This window comes from Stegodyphus dumicola, chromosome 11, assembly GCF_044657685.1.
Source record: "Stegodyphus dumicola isolate Sdum_Otavi_A_Nest chromosome 11, ASM4465768v1".
NCBI classification, from domain to species: domain Eukaryota; kingdom Metazoa; phylum Arthropoda; class Arachnida; order Araneae; family Eresidae; genus Stegodyphus; species Stegodyphus dumicola.
Genome location: NC_140778.1, coordinates 5,668,837 through 5,685,205, shown reverse-complemented (window position 1 = coordinate 5,685,205; position 16,369 = coordinate 5,668,837). Strand labels below are relative to the sequence as shown.

The 16,369-nt window shown below is 37.0% G+C and overlaps 2 protein-coding genes and 1 pseudogene across 2 annotated transcripts; 1 reads left to right on the top strand and 2 right to left on the bottom strand.

Moving 5' to 3' along the window:
* Positions 1-5,900: 5,900 nt before the first annotated feature.
* LOC146993769 (uncharacterized) lies at positions 5,901-6,770 on the top strand (annotated as a pseudogene).
* A 1,714-nt stretch (positions 6,771-8,484) lies between these two features.
* Positions 8,485-10,526, bottom strand: LOC146993768 (uncharacterized protein F54H12.2-like). The gene is made up of 2 exons (XM_085826515.1): positions 9,915-10,526; positions 8,485-8,607 (listed from the first exon to the last, which is right to left on the bottom strand). Exons 1-2 carry the CDS (start codon positions 10,524-10,526, stop codon positions 8,485-8,487), a joined length of 735 nt encoding a protein of 244 aa, XP_085682641.1.
* Positions 10,527-13,755: 3,229 nt separating this feature from the next.
* Positions 13,756-16,165, bottom strand: LOC146993767 (uncharacterized). The gene is made up of 2 exons (XM_085826397.1): positions 14,714-16,165; positions 13,756-14,619 (listed from the first exon to the last, which is right to left on the bottom strand). Exons 1-2 carry the CDS (start codon positions 14,885-14,887, stop codon positions 13,783-13,785), a joined length of 1,011 nt encoding a protein of 336 aa, XP_085682523.1. The 5' UTR covers positions 14,888-16,165; the 3' UTR covers positions 13,756-13,782.
* Between the last annotated feature and the right edge of the window lie 204 nt (positions 16,166-16,369).

Sequence of the window (16,369 nt, the reverse complement as noted above, 5' to 3'; positions counted from 1 at the left end):
GCCGGATGATCATGTGACACACACAGCCACGCCCACAAGATATTACTTATATTTTTCCTGTATATACTATTTTACTTTTTGGAATCGTATTTTATTTTCTGCATTTATGACTGCAACACACACCTTTTATGACCTGATTTAGTACTATTTTATGTATAACTATTTAAAACTTCAGATTTACAGCGCTACGATGCTTGGATACCTCATCGCCAACCAGATGTCTTATCGCTCATCACGTGACATTGGTCACACCCCCTGCATCTGCTATCCTGTCTCCACGAGAACTACGTTCGGCATTTCCTTACCTGCAGCGCTCCTAGAAGCACCAAAGTTCGATAGCCGGAACACAACCTGCGATTTCGCAGGTTAATCGCGGCAAATAAAGCAAGTTGGAGTTGGAGTTGGACTGCAATCATTTCTACTCTGATTGTTGCTGAGTGAACGTTACTTTTGACTTTCTGCGAATTTTTTTTTTTTTTTTCGCTATTTCCTTTTTCTACACGATGTCTGCCAAGCGAGTTTATTCTGCATCTAATGTAAGTACATTTTTTGCTTCTACCTTATTTTTAGGTAATCATTTTTAAACACGAAATTTTTTGAATATGTTATTTATTCAAATTTTTAATTGTTAGGTGCTATTTGAGGATTCCGATTGTCCTTTCCGTGATTCGGATGACGATGTAAGTTTATATTATTTTACGCATAACTTTCTAGGGTACAATTTGAATGTATTTTATTTCTATTTGATCGTATTGTACCATTTGAGCTTATTTTATTTTGAATGAATTCACTTTTATTTTGATAGTTATTAGATGAAGTGGATCAAATATTCATGGAAAATCCCCTGATTTTGCCCCTGTACTATCATGTGGGTTCTGGATTCGAGGTAAATATTGAGGTATTTCAGCATTTTTAGATTCTGTTAGAATATTTTTTTTTTTCTTAGTACTAAAAATGAATGTATTTATTTTTTAGACTTCTCTGTCATCAGCTCGTGGTCCTGTGTATATGGCTGGTTCGGATGAACGTTCGGTGTGTATTTTTCTTTTTTGCATGATTAATTAAAATAATGTATTTTGAAAATGTTTGATTATTACCGAAAACTTATCTTTATTTTTACTTTTCAGATTGATGAAGCGATTGTTCTCACTGAAAAATCTCGTCGCCGAAACCACAAGTACCAAGCCGAGGAAATTACTTTCCGGGCCAGTATAGATATGGAACGGTTGCCTCAGCACATACAAGGCGTTCCGATGGTACGGATCTTATACGGTTCTGCATTCAGGCAGAATCTCACAGTCGAAAAGATTCTGGCTGCCGTTATGAAAGTTCTGCAGTCCAAGGATAAAATTGAATTGGATACAGGATTTGCAGTGGATGTGATTACTATTAGACGACCTGTAGGTGCCGGCCGAAATAGGAAAATCATCAATATTTCCGTGGATAGGCTCAGTAAAAGGTCCATTTTGGCTATTCCATACGATGAGGAAGGACTGTGCTGTGCTAAGGCAATTGTTTATGGCTTGGCGCATCTGAATAAGGATATGACTTCCATCAATGCCTTAAGAGATCGACGTAATCCAACACTGATGAATCGTGCAAGGAATTTCATTTAGATGCAAATGTACCCCTAGGTCCTTGCACATTTACTGAAATCGCCATATTTGAGGATCACTTGGATGTCCAAATTGCAGTCTTTTCTTCGGAAAACTTGAACCGAGTAAGTCATTATTTTTATCTCAAGATATTTCTATTTTTAAATGTTCATAATTAACTAGATGATATTTCACATTTATTTAAATTGGTTCTTTTCTATTTATGATAAAATTTATTTTTTGGTACATGAATAATTTTTAAAAATAGTTTTCAACGGACTGAAAATAATTGAACGACTAGGATTATGATTACTTCGTTGTGTTTTCATGTTAAAAACTGAATGCAATGTGAATTTTTAGATTAACTGTATGCAATTCGTTCCGATGTTAAAAAACTTTAAAAAAAATTGGATGTATTTCTCAACTGCTCATTGATAAATTTTATAATTATTTTAAGAAAAATATTTTTCGTTTGTTAAAAAAAGTTAAAAAATTATAGACAAAATTAATAAATTTTTATTTTTAGATTACTTTAAATACTTAAATTAACTTTATACAATGCATGTATGCAATTCGCTTCAACGTTAAAATTACGACGGGTGCAAACTGTTTTCTAAATTGTGAAATTTTTGTGTTTAGTTTTTTTTTGCATGGAGCATATATGTGTTTGCATGTTAAAATATAACTTGTAAAAACACGTGGTGAAATTTTTAGATTAACTTTATATTTTATGCATTTATGCAACTTGGTTAGATGTTAAATAATATAACTTGTAAAAATTTGTAATTTTTGGTTATGCATGCATGTAATTCGTTTCTATGTTAAATGCACAGGGAATTTTTAGATGACTAACATTATGTATGCGATTCGTTTCGATGTTAAAAAATATCTAAAGGGTTTGATTTTTGCCTTACTCTATTTTAGGTGGTCTATAAAGGAAGGGAAAGGGCTCAACGAATTAATTTATGGCTTCACGATGGACATTACGATGTGATCAAATCCCTCAAAGGATTTTTCGGCAGTGATCACTATTGCACGTCCTGTGAGAAGACCTACCAGCGCGTTGAAGAACATCGATGCGCCAACGCCTGTCCCATATGCTTGAGAACCGACTGCTTTCCGGGCGTGCCCCAACGATTTCAGGCTTGCGACCGTCTCTGCCGATCGGATGCCTGTTATGCAGCACACAAAGCTCTGACTGGAAACCAAGAGTTTTCGCTTTGCGATAGAGTAAGTGTTTTGAAAATATATCTTAATGACCAACGTTATTTATCATATAAGTTTCTCAAAATGGTTATTGTCATATCCTTCCTTTTCTTGGGCGTGTAGCTTCTGGATATGTATTTACTTCCTACCGTAGACGTATCGTATTGTGTGCGTTGCATAAAACAGCCATTTTAACGGCACAAAACTTTATTAACACACAAATAAAAATAATAAGTGCAAACGATGAACACACAAGTATCACTTCGTTTCTTGCATCTAAGCTGACATACAACACATTTCCTTCGTTACTTCGCTACTACCTCCTAACTACTCTTCTCTAGTCAGTTTCATGAGAGAGAGACGTTGCAGGCCGTTCGGCTAAACTGCGCATGCGTGGTCATCACGTCATGACACCTCCCCTCGAAAAGATTTGATTGCGTCTTTCAATGACCTGTCAAATCCACATATATAAACATTTCTTGAAACAAAATAAAATAACATCCACGAAATTTTCGAACTTAATTAACTAATTCTTACCATTTTAAATTAAAATTACTTCAACATAAATTCAGTAATCCTATTCATTTAAAAGGATGTAACATTCAATTAACTTTTCAAACTTAAATCCTTCACATAATCATAATCATATAAGCAGTTATCATATAAACGAGACAATACAAATCAATCATTAACATTAAACATAATACTTTAGCAAACCCTAGCTAAATCTTTAAACACATTACCTAACGTTAGGAAATTGTTCGCGGGATACACGGCATGCCAAGATTTCTGCGCTTGGCTGTTCCCCACAGATCACAAGGGCTAAGCACCGCCGTGGCACATAACATGAAAGGGTAAGTTAAAAACACCATAGTTTGCATGCTTTTTAAGTACGACTATTTTTCAATATTATTCATATTTTTTTTACTTACAGGTTCGACGGACAGTTCGTGATGGCCTGGCTCCTGGAGCAAGGCACAGCGCCGGAGGTGATCCCTAACGGGTCTATGATCATGAGTGTAAGGCACCCTAGTCTGAACATTCGGGTCATAGACTCGTTAAATTTTCTACCGATGGCGTTGGCCAAGCTACCGGGATGCTTCGGTCTTGCCGAATTAAAAAAGGGATACTTCCCGCATCTTTTCAACTCCCGAGAAAACCAGAGTTATGTCGGACCGCTGCCTGAGGCCCGGTACTACAGCCCGGACACCATGAGTACTCCAGCCCAAAAGGCATTTCTATCCTGGCACGAAGAACACAAGGGTGATGTGTTTAACTTCCAAGCAGAGATGCTGGCCTATTGCAGGTATATTTTTCCCTCCTTAATTCTTATTTATTTAAGATTTTGTTTTATTCTTATATTTTATATTTCGTATTTTTAATATTTTTTCTTTTAATAGATCGGACGTGGATATTCTTCGTCGCTGTTGCCTGGAGTTTCGAGCCCAGTTTTTTGATGTGGCGGGTGTGGATCCATTCCAGTAAGTTATTTTCTAATTTATTTTATACAATAATGATCATGTTTACAGTTATGTTCTTATAGAATAATCATGCTCATGAAGTTGTTGTTTTTTTTTTCTTTTCAGATACGTGACCATTGCGTCACCCTGTATGGCAACGTATCGGAGTGGCCACATTCAGCCCGACACGATTGCCATGGTGCCCACACACGGCTACATCAAATCCACAAATTACAGCCCTGATTCGATCCGGTGGTTGGAATTTGTTGCTGCTTCGGAAGGCATTGCCATTCAACATGCGTTGAACGGTTCTGGAGAGCACAGAATCGCCGGAATCTCGGTAGACGGTTTCTGCCAAGCAACACAAACTGTCTATCAGTTTCAGGTAAGAAAACATAACCATTCTTTTTCTATGTGATTCTTTTTTAATGATTTTACACTTTTAATGTCAATTTACATGTGGAACCCTATTAATATATTTGTATTATTTTAGGGCTGTTTCTTCCATGGGTGTAGTTTATGCTATGACGGTGATGTCATCCACCCTTTAAAAGGAGTTTCCATGGCAACTTTAAGAGAGCAGACAGAAGAGACCACCCGAAAACTTCGAGCCCAGGGTTTCCACGTCATAGAAATGTGGGAGCATGAGTTTCAAAGAGAGAAGGAGGAAAATCCAGATCTCCAATCTTTCCTGGATCAACACCATCTGAGGGATCAACTCAATCCTCGAGATTCATTTTTTGGAGGAAGGACCAATGCCCTCAGATTGTTCCACGAGGGAGACGCAAAATATGTGGATTTTACTTCACTCTATCCATGGGTTCGTATTTTTTATTATTTTAAATATGTTTACTTAAACTTTTCTAAATTTTCTGTATATTTTTATGATGTGTTTTTTCTGACTTTTTTTGTTTTCATTCACAGGTGAACAAGTATTGCGTCTACCCTGTGGGACATCCAACAATCATCACGGAAAGCTTTGGAGATGTGGAAGATTATTTTGGAATTATCCAATGCCGAGTGATTCCTCGACGGAATCTGTATCTTCCGGTACTGCCCTATCGGTGCCGGAAGAAGCTGATGTTCCCCCTGTGTCGGAATTGCGCCCTTCTTCAACTGCAGACTCCGTGTACCCACACAGACGACGAGCGAGCTCTTGTCGGAACGTGGGTAACGGAGGAAGTCAAACTGACGAAAAAGAAAGTCTACCGCATCACACATGTAAGTACTCAAAGATTATTTTAATCTTTATTTACTTTCAGAGGTTACTTTTAAAAATTTTTTATAACTGACATTTATTTTTTATTTTCTAGATTTACGAAGTGTACCATTTCCAGGCATCGTCTACTTCTCTGTTTCGTTCCTACATTGATCTGTTTCTGAAGATCAAGCAGGAAAGTAGCGGATCGCCTTCGGAGTGTGTGACGGAAGAAGCCAGACTGAAGTACATTCGCCAGTATGAAGAAAGAGAGGGCGTCAAGTTGGAGGGCGAGAAAATATCGAAAAACCCTGGGCCAAGTCGCCAAGTTGGCCCTGAACAGTTTCTGGGGCAGGTAAGATGATTTCTTTTGTACTTAATTTTTATAAATATTTTTAATTCTTTGAGATTTATGATAGCTTTTTTTCACTCAGATGGGGTATGAACGTGAACAAAGCCCAACTGACCTATGTCCACAAGGTGCCAGACTTCAATAAGATGTTGGCGGATTCTACTAAAAAAGTAAGTTTCCTTACCGATTTTATTCATCTGTAAACTCAGTGTGTTTCAAACTGTTAACTTATGACTATTTTGAACTGTTACCTCATGACTCTTCTATTTTTTAGATCAAAGATGTCTTTCTTCCCACGCCTGAGGTGGCTGCCATTTCCTGGGAATCTGCGAAGGAGTTTGTGCCGCAGGATGCCTCTACCAACATTTTCCTAACGACCTTCACAACAGCTTGGGCTCGTCTCAAGCTGTATAGTGAAATGGAGAAGTTGGGTAGAGATGTCCTGTACCACGACACAGACTCCATCATCTATGCCTCGAATGGCCGCAATGATCCCCATTGGGCAACTTCCTGGGGGAATTTACGGATGAACTGGAGGGTGATGTCATCAAAACCGTTGTCTCTGGTAAGGACCTTTAAAAAAATTTTTCTATTTAATATGCACCAAAAATCTTGAAAGTTTTTCTGTTATATCTTTTTCTCACGATGTTTTATTTATTTTTTTTCAGGAGGTCCGAAAAACTATGCGTACCAGACGCCCACTGGGAAAACCTGCTGCAAAGTCAGAGGATTTTCGCTGAACTTTCGCAATTCCCAGTTACTGAACTTTGAAGCCATCAAAAGTCTGGTATGTAGTCTGGACCAAAAGGATGTCATAGCTCTGCACAACCCCTCCAAAATCACCCGTGAACCAAAAAGAAGAAAGGTCATCAATAAACCAGAAACAAGACTATACAAAATTGTGCTCGACAAACGAGTGATACAGAAAGACTTGAGCACCTTACCATTTGGATTTTAAAAGAAAGACTATGAACGATATTATAATGGCTTGTACAAAAAAATGTTTGCATGTAATATATACATTATGATGCATTAGTATCTGTAAATGAAAGTAAAATAAAATAGAAGTTTGAGATGAAATAGTGGTGTTTTTTCTTTTTTCCCTTGGAAAAGATGCCATGAAAGCTAAGTTTTTTTAAAATTTTTTTTAGAAAATAATGGTTATGATTATGTATATATTAGTTTAATCAGGAAAAATGATTTTATATATTAACTTCATCAAAGAAAAACATAACACAAATAATCAGAAATTAACTTTTATTATGAACATTTCATTACAATTTCAGCCATAGTTTCGAAGAGGATTTTCTTTTAGGTCTAGCATACATCGTTTTTACATTCATTAAATGTTTGTTTTTCACAAAGTCTTGAGAAAAGTTGTTCACATTCAGTACATTTTTAAACTGTTCAAAGGCAGTAGGTCTTTCAGTTCTATTTCTCAACAGAAAGTTTATCAGTTGAACAATGTTGGACCCAGAAAACACATGACCGTCCAGAATCAGTTCTTTATTGTGTGTCCAGGAAATCTGATGTTCTTTTAGGAAATCCATTATTTTCTGTGCCGTTCTTTTCTGTTTCACAGGAACAGTCTGCAAAATTTCCTTTTCTACATCTGTCTCAGAAAATTTTTCAGACGGTTGTTTTTCAGACGCATTCACATGAGGAAACATAATATACTTTTGCAGAACCTGGATGTACAATTTGGATTTTTCTTCATCGTCCATTTTCTTTTTTAAGATGTTTTGAATTTGGGTATCTAAATCACTCAAATGTTCATCTTCAAACTGGTGCATACGATCCAGCGGTACCAAGGCAAATTTCTTACTGTGTTCCATGGACAAGAGAGGATAAGACACTGACTGCTGCAGGAATCAGGAAAGATAGAAAACCGTCACCTTTTTGAAGCAAAAGACGTCTTTTCTTAAAAAGAGGTACTTTTTTGTCCGCTAGTTTTCTTAAAGTTCTTTTAAAAGGGGCGAGTCGATTTTTGACGCGTTTGGTAATGGGTACGTTTCCTTTTAGAAGATTTAAAATACACTCACAAACTGATTTGATGAGATGATTCAGACACTTTTTCAGTACAGCTGCTTTTATTCGACTTTTTCCTAATAGTTTTAGATAATCCACATCCTTCAGATGAGACATTCTGATGACAAATGAGCCCTTTTACTTGCACACTTTCTTTTATATAGGTAGCAAATGCAGCCGCTTTGGTTAAAGCACAGCAATTAAATCCTTTTGCATGAATCGAACATGTTAAGGAACTTTTCTTTTTTAAATTCTCTATCTTAGGACAGTCTAGATTTATGATGTCTCTACATAATAAATTTTCTAAAAATAATTTCTTTTCTAATCCTTTCACGTATATGACAGAGTAAATAGATGACAAATATTGCAAAATAATACGAAGATGAGTATAAGGTAAAACACCCTCACTCCAATTCACATGATGACGATTTCTTGTGACCCAAGCAAAACACTTTTGCTTAGATCGTGATAATGTTTTCCAAGGCTGAGGAGGTAAAAATGACCAGCAACTGTGATATCCTTCATGCACGGTGTAAAAAGCTAATTCTTTAACAATGTAACAATGAGGCATCCACTGAAAACCTCCGAAATCGATCACGATGGGAGAAGACATGTTAGCCATTCGACGTCTCAAACTGAAATGAACTATCGGGGCTGGTAGACATAGTATTTATCCCCAGGAAAGATGCCTGTACGAAGGCGAAGCGTTTCACTTGTTTCAGATCGTAAATCAATCAACAAATAGCTAAATGGACTTGAAGTAGCATCCTGAAAAATTTCTTGAAAGGCCTTTATTTTCCGGGGAACATTTGTCTAGCTAAATGCGTAACTTGACTTTTATCTCTAGGATTTTTGTATAGGACAAGGTAATGGGAATTTAAATTAATATTTCTCATCTCCTTGCCTTGGTGAAAAAGATTTTGTGTTATAAAAACGACTGAAAGGTTTCGGTGATGACTTCCTTTTTTAAAAAGTTTGCTTAAGCGAGTATCGCTTGCTAATTCAGACATTAAATCGTCTATGATAATTAAAGCATTTTGAAGAGTCTGCAGGTTAGATGGTAATCCTTCTTCAAAATTTACGTTTTTCATGGAATTAAAAAGAGGTTGATAACTTCCGTAGCAATAAATAATATTGGTCGGCATGGAATGGAACATTTTATGATCTATCAATTTCTTCACAAAAACCGTTTTACCCGAATCGGTAGGTCCGCTCAGAAGACAAGTAGAAGGATGTACGAACTTGGGAAGTTCCATTTTTGGAAATGACAGCATGTTAAGAAAACACTGACTTTTATACTTTACCGAAAATCCTTTTGCATAAGACATTTATTCATTTTGTTTAAATAAGTGTAGAAACAAGAAACACAAGAGACATTTTTACAAATTAAAACAACTTTATTTTTTAAAAATCATGTTTACACCATATTTTTTTTTTGACAAATTGAAATATTTGGAAATCATGATTCTTCCCATCTAAGGGTGATACAATGAGTTCCATACAGAGTCCTTGACAGCGTTTAATAATGAAATAAATACAATAATGTCCACATACATTAGAAGTTAAACTCTGAAGCTAAATCTTGTTCCAGCAAACATGACGATATTTCTTGACAAAGGATGTGATATCTTTTCCATATACAGGGAAAACTTTGAATCGCAGGTATTTTTTCACAAGGAAAAACACCCGCATAATATCTCAAAGAAATAGGATCTCGAGATAAGATTTGATGAATCTGTGTGATGAATTCATCAGTTTCCAAAATCGTACAGAATATTTCGAGCTTTATTGATTTCTATCAAATTTTCAAATTCAGCGTACACTAATAACGATACAGTTTGTTGTAAGGGAGTCCCAAATTTTATTTTTAATCTTAAGTTGCTGTGTCGAACCAGATTTAAATGAGAACCATCACAAAGGTCAGGTGACAGGTCGAAGCGAAATAAGGAATATCCTTTTGAAAATTCTGATCTTGAAAGGTAAAGTCCTCTGTCGTCTGCATTCATAAATAAATTCTGATAAGCTCGTATGAAATGATTTTTGTCAAAATTAGGCTGAAGAGGATTATGAGGTACCGGTTGCCCGTCCACATAAACGCCGATAAAGATCATATTATAATGCTTGAATTCAAAAGGAGACTTTTTATAGTTTCCGTTAAAGGCATCATTATCGACACCTGCCACCACAATACGATTAGGCATTTGACCTATGAAAATATTGTCTTGAATAAAACTCATATTTCCCGTTGGAATGGAATAGGCTTTGCAGAGCCCTCTATTAATGGGATATTTGGCTGTTGATTTTTCTAGGCTTTTGGCATGTCCTAGCACAACACCTGGACTGACTCTCACTTTGCGTACAAACAATGAAGCTTGTTCGAGTAAAACTTTAAAATCACCTTCGCCCAATAAACAAAATTCAGGTTTGCTGCGTTTGAGTTTAATGTTCATATCCACCATATTCAGCAAAAGTCTTTCCTGATGAAACATATCCAAGTGCAATCGGCCAATCATATCGACCGAAGCACTTAGTTTAAACAATTCTACTCGTTGGTTGAATCCTTCATTCGGCTGAGTGTCTTGAATATCAAAAACGTTCATACGTCCTGCTGTATCTTTGAAAAACAATTCTGATGACAGTTGAGACGTTTTCGTATCAAAACCATGATTCAATAATTTTTCTATCATGGCTCTGGCCCACCAGCGGCCGAGCGGTAAAGTCGCTGAACACTGGTAGTTCGGTCCGAGGTTCGAATCCCGCGAACGGGCTGGCTGCATGGGCGTTTTCGTGGTTTTCCCCATGTGTAACGTGTATACGAGCCAGTTTCCCTTAGAAAGTCCTCCACGAAGGCATCCCTCCCCTTAGGCAGATAGCCCTCGAGGCTTTGCCATAATCACACACACCCACAGACACACACACTATCATGGCTCTGTAAGGATACGAGTTATTACTGGTGGAAACGAGTCTTTCATTTAAGCTTATATTCACTTGAGAAAATATAGAATGTAAAAAGAGATTGACAGGTTCCACTTTACTTTCAGCCGTGATTGGCTTGCTATCATTTTTTAAAATTTTCACTTTGACTTAGAGTTGTGTCTGTGATAAGTCTAGGTAGTCGTCTCCGCTTCCAGAAACATTGAACTCGACAGGACGTTCTTCCGATACATTGGCTAATGGATGAAATTCAACCCACTGACCTTTTTCGATAACTGTTTGTGTGGGAGGTAACGAAAATAAATCCAATTCGGATTTTGCGCATTCCGGAGAATCTTTTAACAGAAAAGCCATTATGAGTCAAAAATATCACGTCGTTGCACCTTCCTGGCCTTAGACGAAATGAAGCGTTTGGGAGTTTTGCGCTTCCTTTTAAACCTTCCGTGACCAATCATCTCGTCTGCTTTCTGAACTGCTTTCCTCGCTAATTTTTTGCCAGCTTCTTTAGATCTGGTTTTGAGGGACACTCTAAAATTTTCTCCCGACAATACGTCGTTCGCAATTTGTGTTCCAGTCCGCAAAGCTTCTTTTCCAACTGTTTTGGCTCCACTCATCAAAAAAGGCATAGCACTACGAAACAGCTGTGCAAAAAATCCATCAATACTATAACCTTTTTGTAAAATGGTTCCTTGATAGTAAGGTAATCCATTTCCAGTTTGAGCTAAATAATAATCTTCAAATGTTTTCGTGCAACACGTATAAGGCACCCGCATATTTGATGCTTCTAATCTTGCATACACAATCCAAATGAAATCAATTTGCAAATGAAGGCTTCTTTTATAGAATTTGTCTCAGACGAAAATGCAACACAAGAAATACTTTGCCTCTTTCGAATGGTACTAAATCTCCAGAGTAAAGTCTTATGTCAATATGTATAGTCTGAAAATGTTAACGGATAAGTGGCAAGTAAATGGGCCGGGGGTAATGAGCATTATGATGTCTCCGTCATTTCCTTCTACGGTGACAATTTTTAACAACGGAGCTTGTACATCTCCCACAATTTGAGGCTCTACGAGATCGCAATACACATACATGACAGGAAAAGATACTTTGGGATCGGCTACAAAAGGACTTTGTTCCAATCCTTTGTAAACACCCGGCTCGAACCCTAGAAGCTCAGCTAATCCTTCGTGAAGAATGACTTTGCAGTTTTCGTCGGTCTTAATGGTCACTTTTTTCGTGACAGGATGATAACTGAATTCAATCTTATTTTTATGGGAAGGTATTTTCATGGCTTTTAATAAATCTGGTATCGTTTCATAACATCCTGGAAGCACTCTTCGACCTTCCAATTTTCCATCACCCAAATCAAATCCAAATAAATTATTGTCTATTCGGACGTTATACCATGTGTGAGGGTAAATAAAGTCCACAAGAGATAACTCCCACTGACTATTTAAATTCATCGGAGTAGGAAGCTGAGTGACAAATTGTGATATTTTGTTGTCTGGAAAAAACCGCATGGAGCTGTCGCTGATCAGCGTGATAAAGAAAGACATGTTTCGTTCAAATGACAGATAAGCAGAATGTACAAGCCTTTTATACCCTTCTCACATCATCCACCCAAGAATTGAAGCTTTCGGGGTACCCCTGAAATTTCACAAAATATTTTATTTTCCCGCGACGTTTCTTCTTTTTTAAAACTTTTTTTACGGGATAATAACCAGAGTCCGAAACCTTTTGAAGTTCTTGTTTGTAAAAAGTTCCTTGTATAACTTCTCCTGGTCGATCTTTCAGTTTATAGACGACAGGAGTCCTCCGAATAATTTTATAGATTGTAAAAATTTCTCGTGTCCAGTTTTGTTCGTATCCTTTCTCAAAGAGCATTTTTTTCTCAGCTGATGTGTACCGTATCTCCAATCTTTAAATCTGAAGAAATAGGATTTTGTACTGGTTGCTGATCATACAGCGTTTTCCAAATTTTTTCTTGATTTTGTAATGTAACCGATACAGGTTTTGTCTTAATACTGCGATGCCATGTATGGTTATAACTACATATCAATTTATCAATCACATCAATGTACTTTCGTGTATTCATTTCGGTAAAGTATTTCCACATTTTTGTTTGTAGAGTTCGATTAAATCGTTCTACGACAGAAGCTTTGTTTGTATTACGTGTCGTGAAAAAACGAACGTTTCTCTTTTTCAAAAAATTTTGAACTTGTTTATTGGTAAACTCTTTCCCTGCATCTGTTTGTAATGATTCGGGTGTACGTTCCGAAAATATCTTTTCGAAAGCGGATTGGATGGACACAGATGTTTTATCTTTGAGAGGGATAGCCCAAGCGTATTTGGAAAGAATATCTATACAGGTCAGCAAATATTTATATCCGTCATTAAAAGACGCCAGGGATTGCATATCCACTAAATCAGATTGAAATTGCTCGTTTAAGCCTCCTACGATGACTCTGTTCCTGGGAAACGTGTGGCTCGAAGGCTTGTGCAAAGTATAAGAATCCTTGGTTTGCAACCATTTCTGGATGTCTTTTGTTTTTACGCGACCTTTTAAAGCACGATGCAAAGCAGCAACAGCCCCGAAACTTGCGGGGACCTGTGGATCCCGATAGGTCTGAGACAGAACTGCGTTCATTGCAACAGTTGTTATGATCTAAACGTACACTGATATTCATTTATATATATTTAACTAGAACAGAAAAAAAAATACCATAGTTTCACGTATATAAAGATTTTAGAAAATAGGCCTAAAAAACAAGAGAGAGAAAATGAATGTTACTTAACTTCTCAAAGGTTGAACAAGTAATGATATATATGTTTAAGAACAACCATATTTATATTCTATAAAAACCAATAGGTTTGTATTCAATAGGTATTTTTAAAATTTATGTAAGTGTTCATTACAGATTAATTCTTTTAAATAAGTTCTGAACCTGGAGATAGTCATGAGATCGTTGTAAAATAAAATAACATTTATTGAGCATCCTAATTATTTTACAAATATACATAATATTCAATACCTAAGACACCATTGATAGTACAAAATGTATTTCTTACTTCATCGAGTACATGGTTTAAACACACAGATTTTAAAAAGTCCTTGGTAATGTAGTGAGCAGGTTTCACTAACATTAAATAGGATTCTTCACCCCAAATACTTCCGTAAAATTGTCTGGCGATGTCAACAACATTGAATCTCAGAGCAATGGCATTCACAGTTTCTGTTTTATGAACAAGTTCTTCACAGTCTATGCGCTGGGGATATTTTAGTTCTTCTTGTTGGTTAAGAAGCTCTCCAAGCGACATCTTTAGAATGGTTTGGAGGCGTGCTCTTCCCATAGAAATGTCAAAAGATTGGGGCAGATTTTCCTCCTTAACATGTTCGTCGGATATGCTTTCGAAGGCTTCACAAAAGTTCATGTTTTGATAAACGAGGTTGGTGACAATGTCACTGATACGGCTAAAATTGGTCATCAGTTCTTCCCATTGCGTAGTTGTAATGCTGAGGCTACGTTTTTCATCTCCTTGAGCAGAAAGTTGTTTCAGAGTGAAGTAAGAATCTTTATACGTAACCACAAAATTCTTGGCCAATTCCAGATTTAGTGTCAGCAGGTCTTGTTCCTCCACTGTCATGTTGGTTGCGAGAACATTCAAACACCACGGCTCAAAGTTCACTCCTCGTCTTGTCGGATAGTAAGCTTTACCATATTTGGCATACTCTCGGATGTGCACAGTCCCTTTTCCCTTGTAAATGCTGGGACCCACAAAGACATTGTCTCCCATGTGAGTGAGCTCCTCTGGAATAGCCTCTTCGGTGAAGAGTCCTTTGCGCTGAAAAAAAATTAAATCAGTTAGTATATAATACATAAAAATGGGGTCACATACAATATCAACTTTAATATATAAGCTTTTCGCAAATACGTACTTTTTTCTCGAAATGGGATGTTTCTTCTGCTTTTCTTTTGATACAAGAGCTAGCTGATTCTCTTGGAACATCTTGGGTGCAGTCTTCATGGCTCAACACTTTATCGTTCAAAGGCATAGGTTCTTTCTGAAATAGGTTTTCCATCTGAAAAAAGTAAAGACAAATTAAGCACATATTGCAAATTCAACTATTTTTAAAAATTAAAAAATCTAAAAAATGGTATATTTGAAAAAGTTACTCACCTCTCTGTGGTTTCGTGCCTGATCCATTCGAAGCAGTGAAGAATGATTGTCTAAGCAAAAGCAGGTACGTACACTCAGGGCGACAGGCAGGAAAGAAATGCGGAACGTTGCTCGGGATAACCTTATATCGGGTAGGAACTCTTTATTTCATCTGAACGGTGATTGGTTAAGAAACGGTGAGGTCATATTTCAAAGAATCTGATTGGTTCACAGAAAAGTATCCATACACCTCAGCGGAGGCATACAAAGGTGTGATACGGCAGACGCCATTTTGTAAAACAACATGTCCCAACAAGAAATGGATGATGTCATTCCAAACACGTGTTCAAGAGTTCGTTGCCACAAAACCTAAAAATATATATTCGATGCCACACCATAAAAACGAAACTCAACACGATTACGTCATCCCATCCATCTACGTCACTTCCGGTTATCACGTGATCCAAGATGGCGCTGGTATCGTCACTTCCGGGGGAAAACCAAGATGGCGGAGGCTACGCCCCTCCGTTGCGTCATCCATTGTTCTCTTACGTCACGGCGGCAACCTTTGACCGCACGAGTACCCCGGGTTACTACTCACAGTCCTACATTGCATATTTCGCACTCAAAATACGTTGTTTGCTTTCGAGTTTCCTTGGTTTTAGCGCACACAAGGCATCTTCTCTTACTTTTATTACCTTTTCCGTCAACGTAAATTTTCGGAAACTGTCTTTCAGTTAGACGGAAAGGTGGACTATCCGGTGATTTTGGACAAATTTTTAAGTAAGGTCTCTTAGCCATGGCTGAATATAACCCCAACACATGTACCAAAATTTCTTCAAAAGACACTCAGAAATATTTCATCCTCAAACCCTGTGTAACATCAGGTTTATATTAGAAAACTTCCTGTTTTTCTAAATGGAAAACAGAGTCCACGATGACCGGAAATTGATCAAGGAAAGACCTCCACTGGCGGGATATCCATTACTGATCACGTCAATCTATAATTTCTATATAATTACATTATATGTAAAGTAAACGCGTTATATTCCAAAATATAATGCCTGTGTCATTATATATAATGATCATTCAGGGCATAATATATTAAACCATCTTTCCTGAGAAATGCGAGCAAGACGCATTACGCGTCGAGAAAGCTGGTAGTCTTTCCCCTTCTGTAATAATATTGTAATGTTACTTTTTACTTAACCAAGAAAGCTTATGTTGAGTTTCAAAGTAAATAGGGAAAAAAAAGAAAAAGAAAAGAAAATCCTAACGAAATAAACAAAAACGCCTGTGCCCCTTTAATTCACAGGCGCACCACACTTATAAAGAGCCGTTATTTCCAGTTTGTTTATTTCAATAAATCTCTCAAAACCAGAAGCACAGAACAGAAACTAATGCCAGTACATGAAGGTCAAATGCCGTATGAATC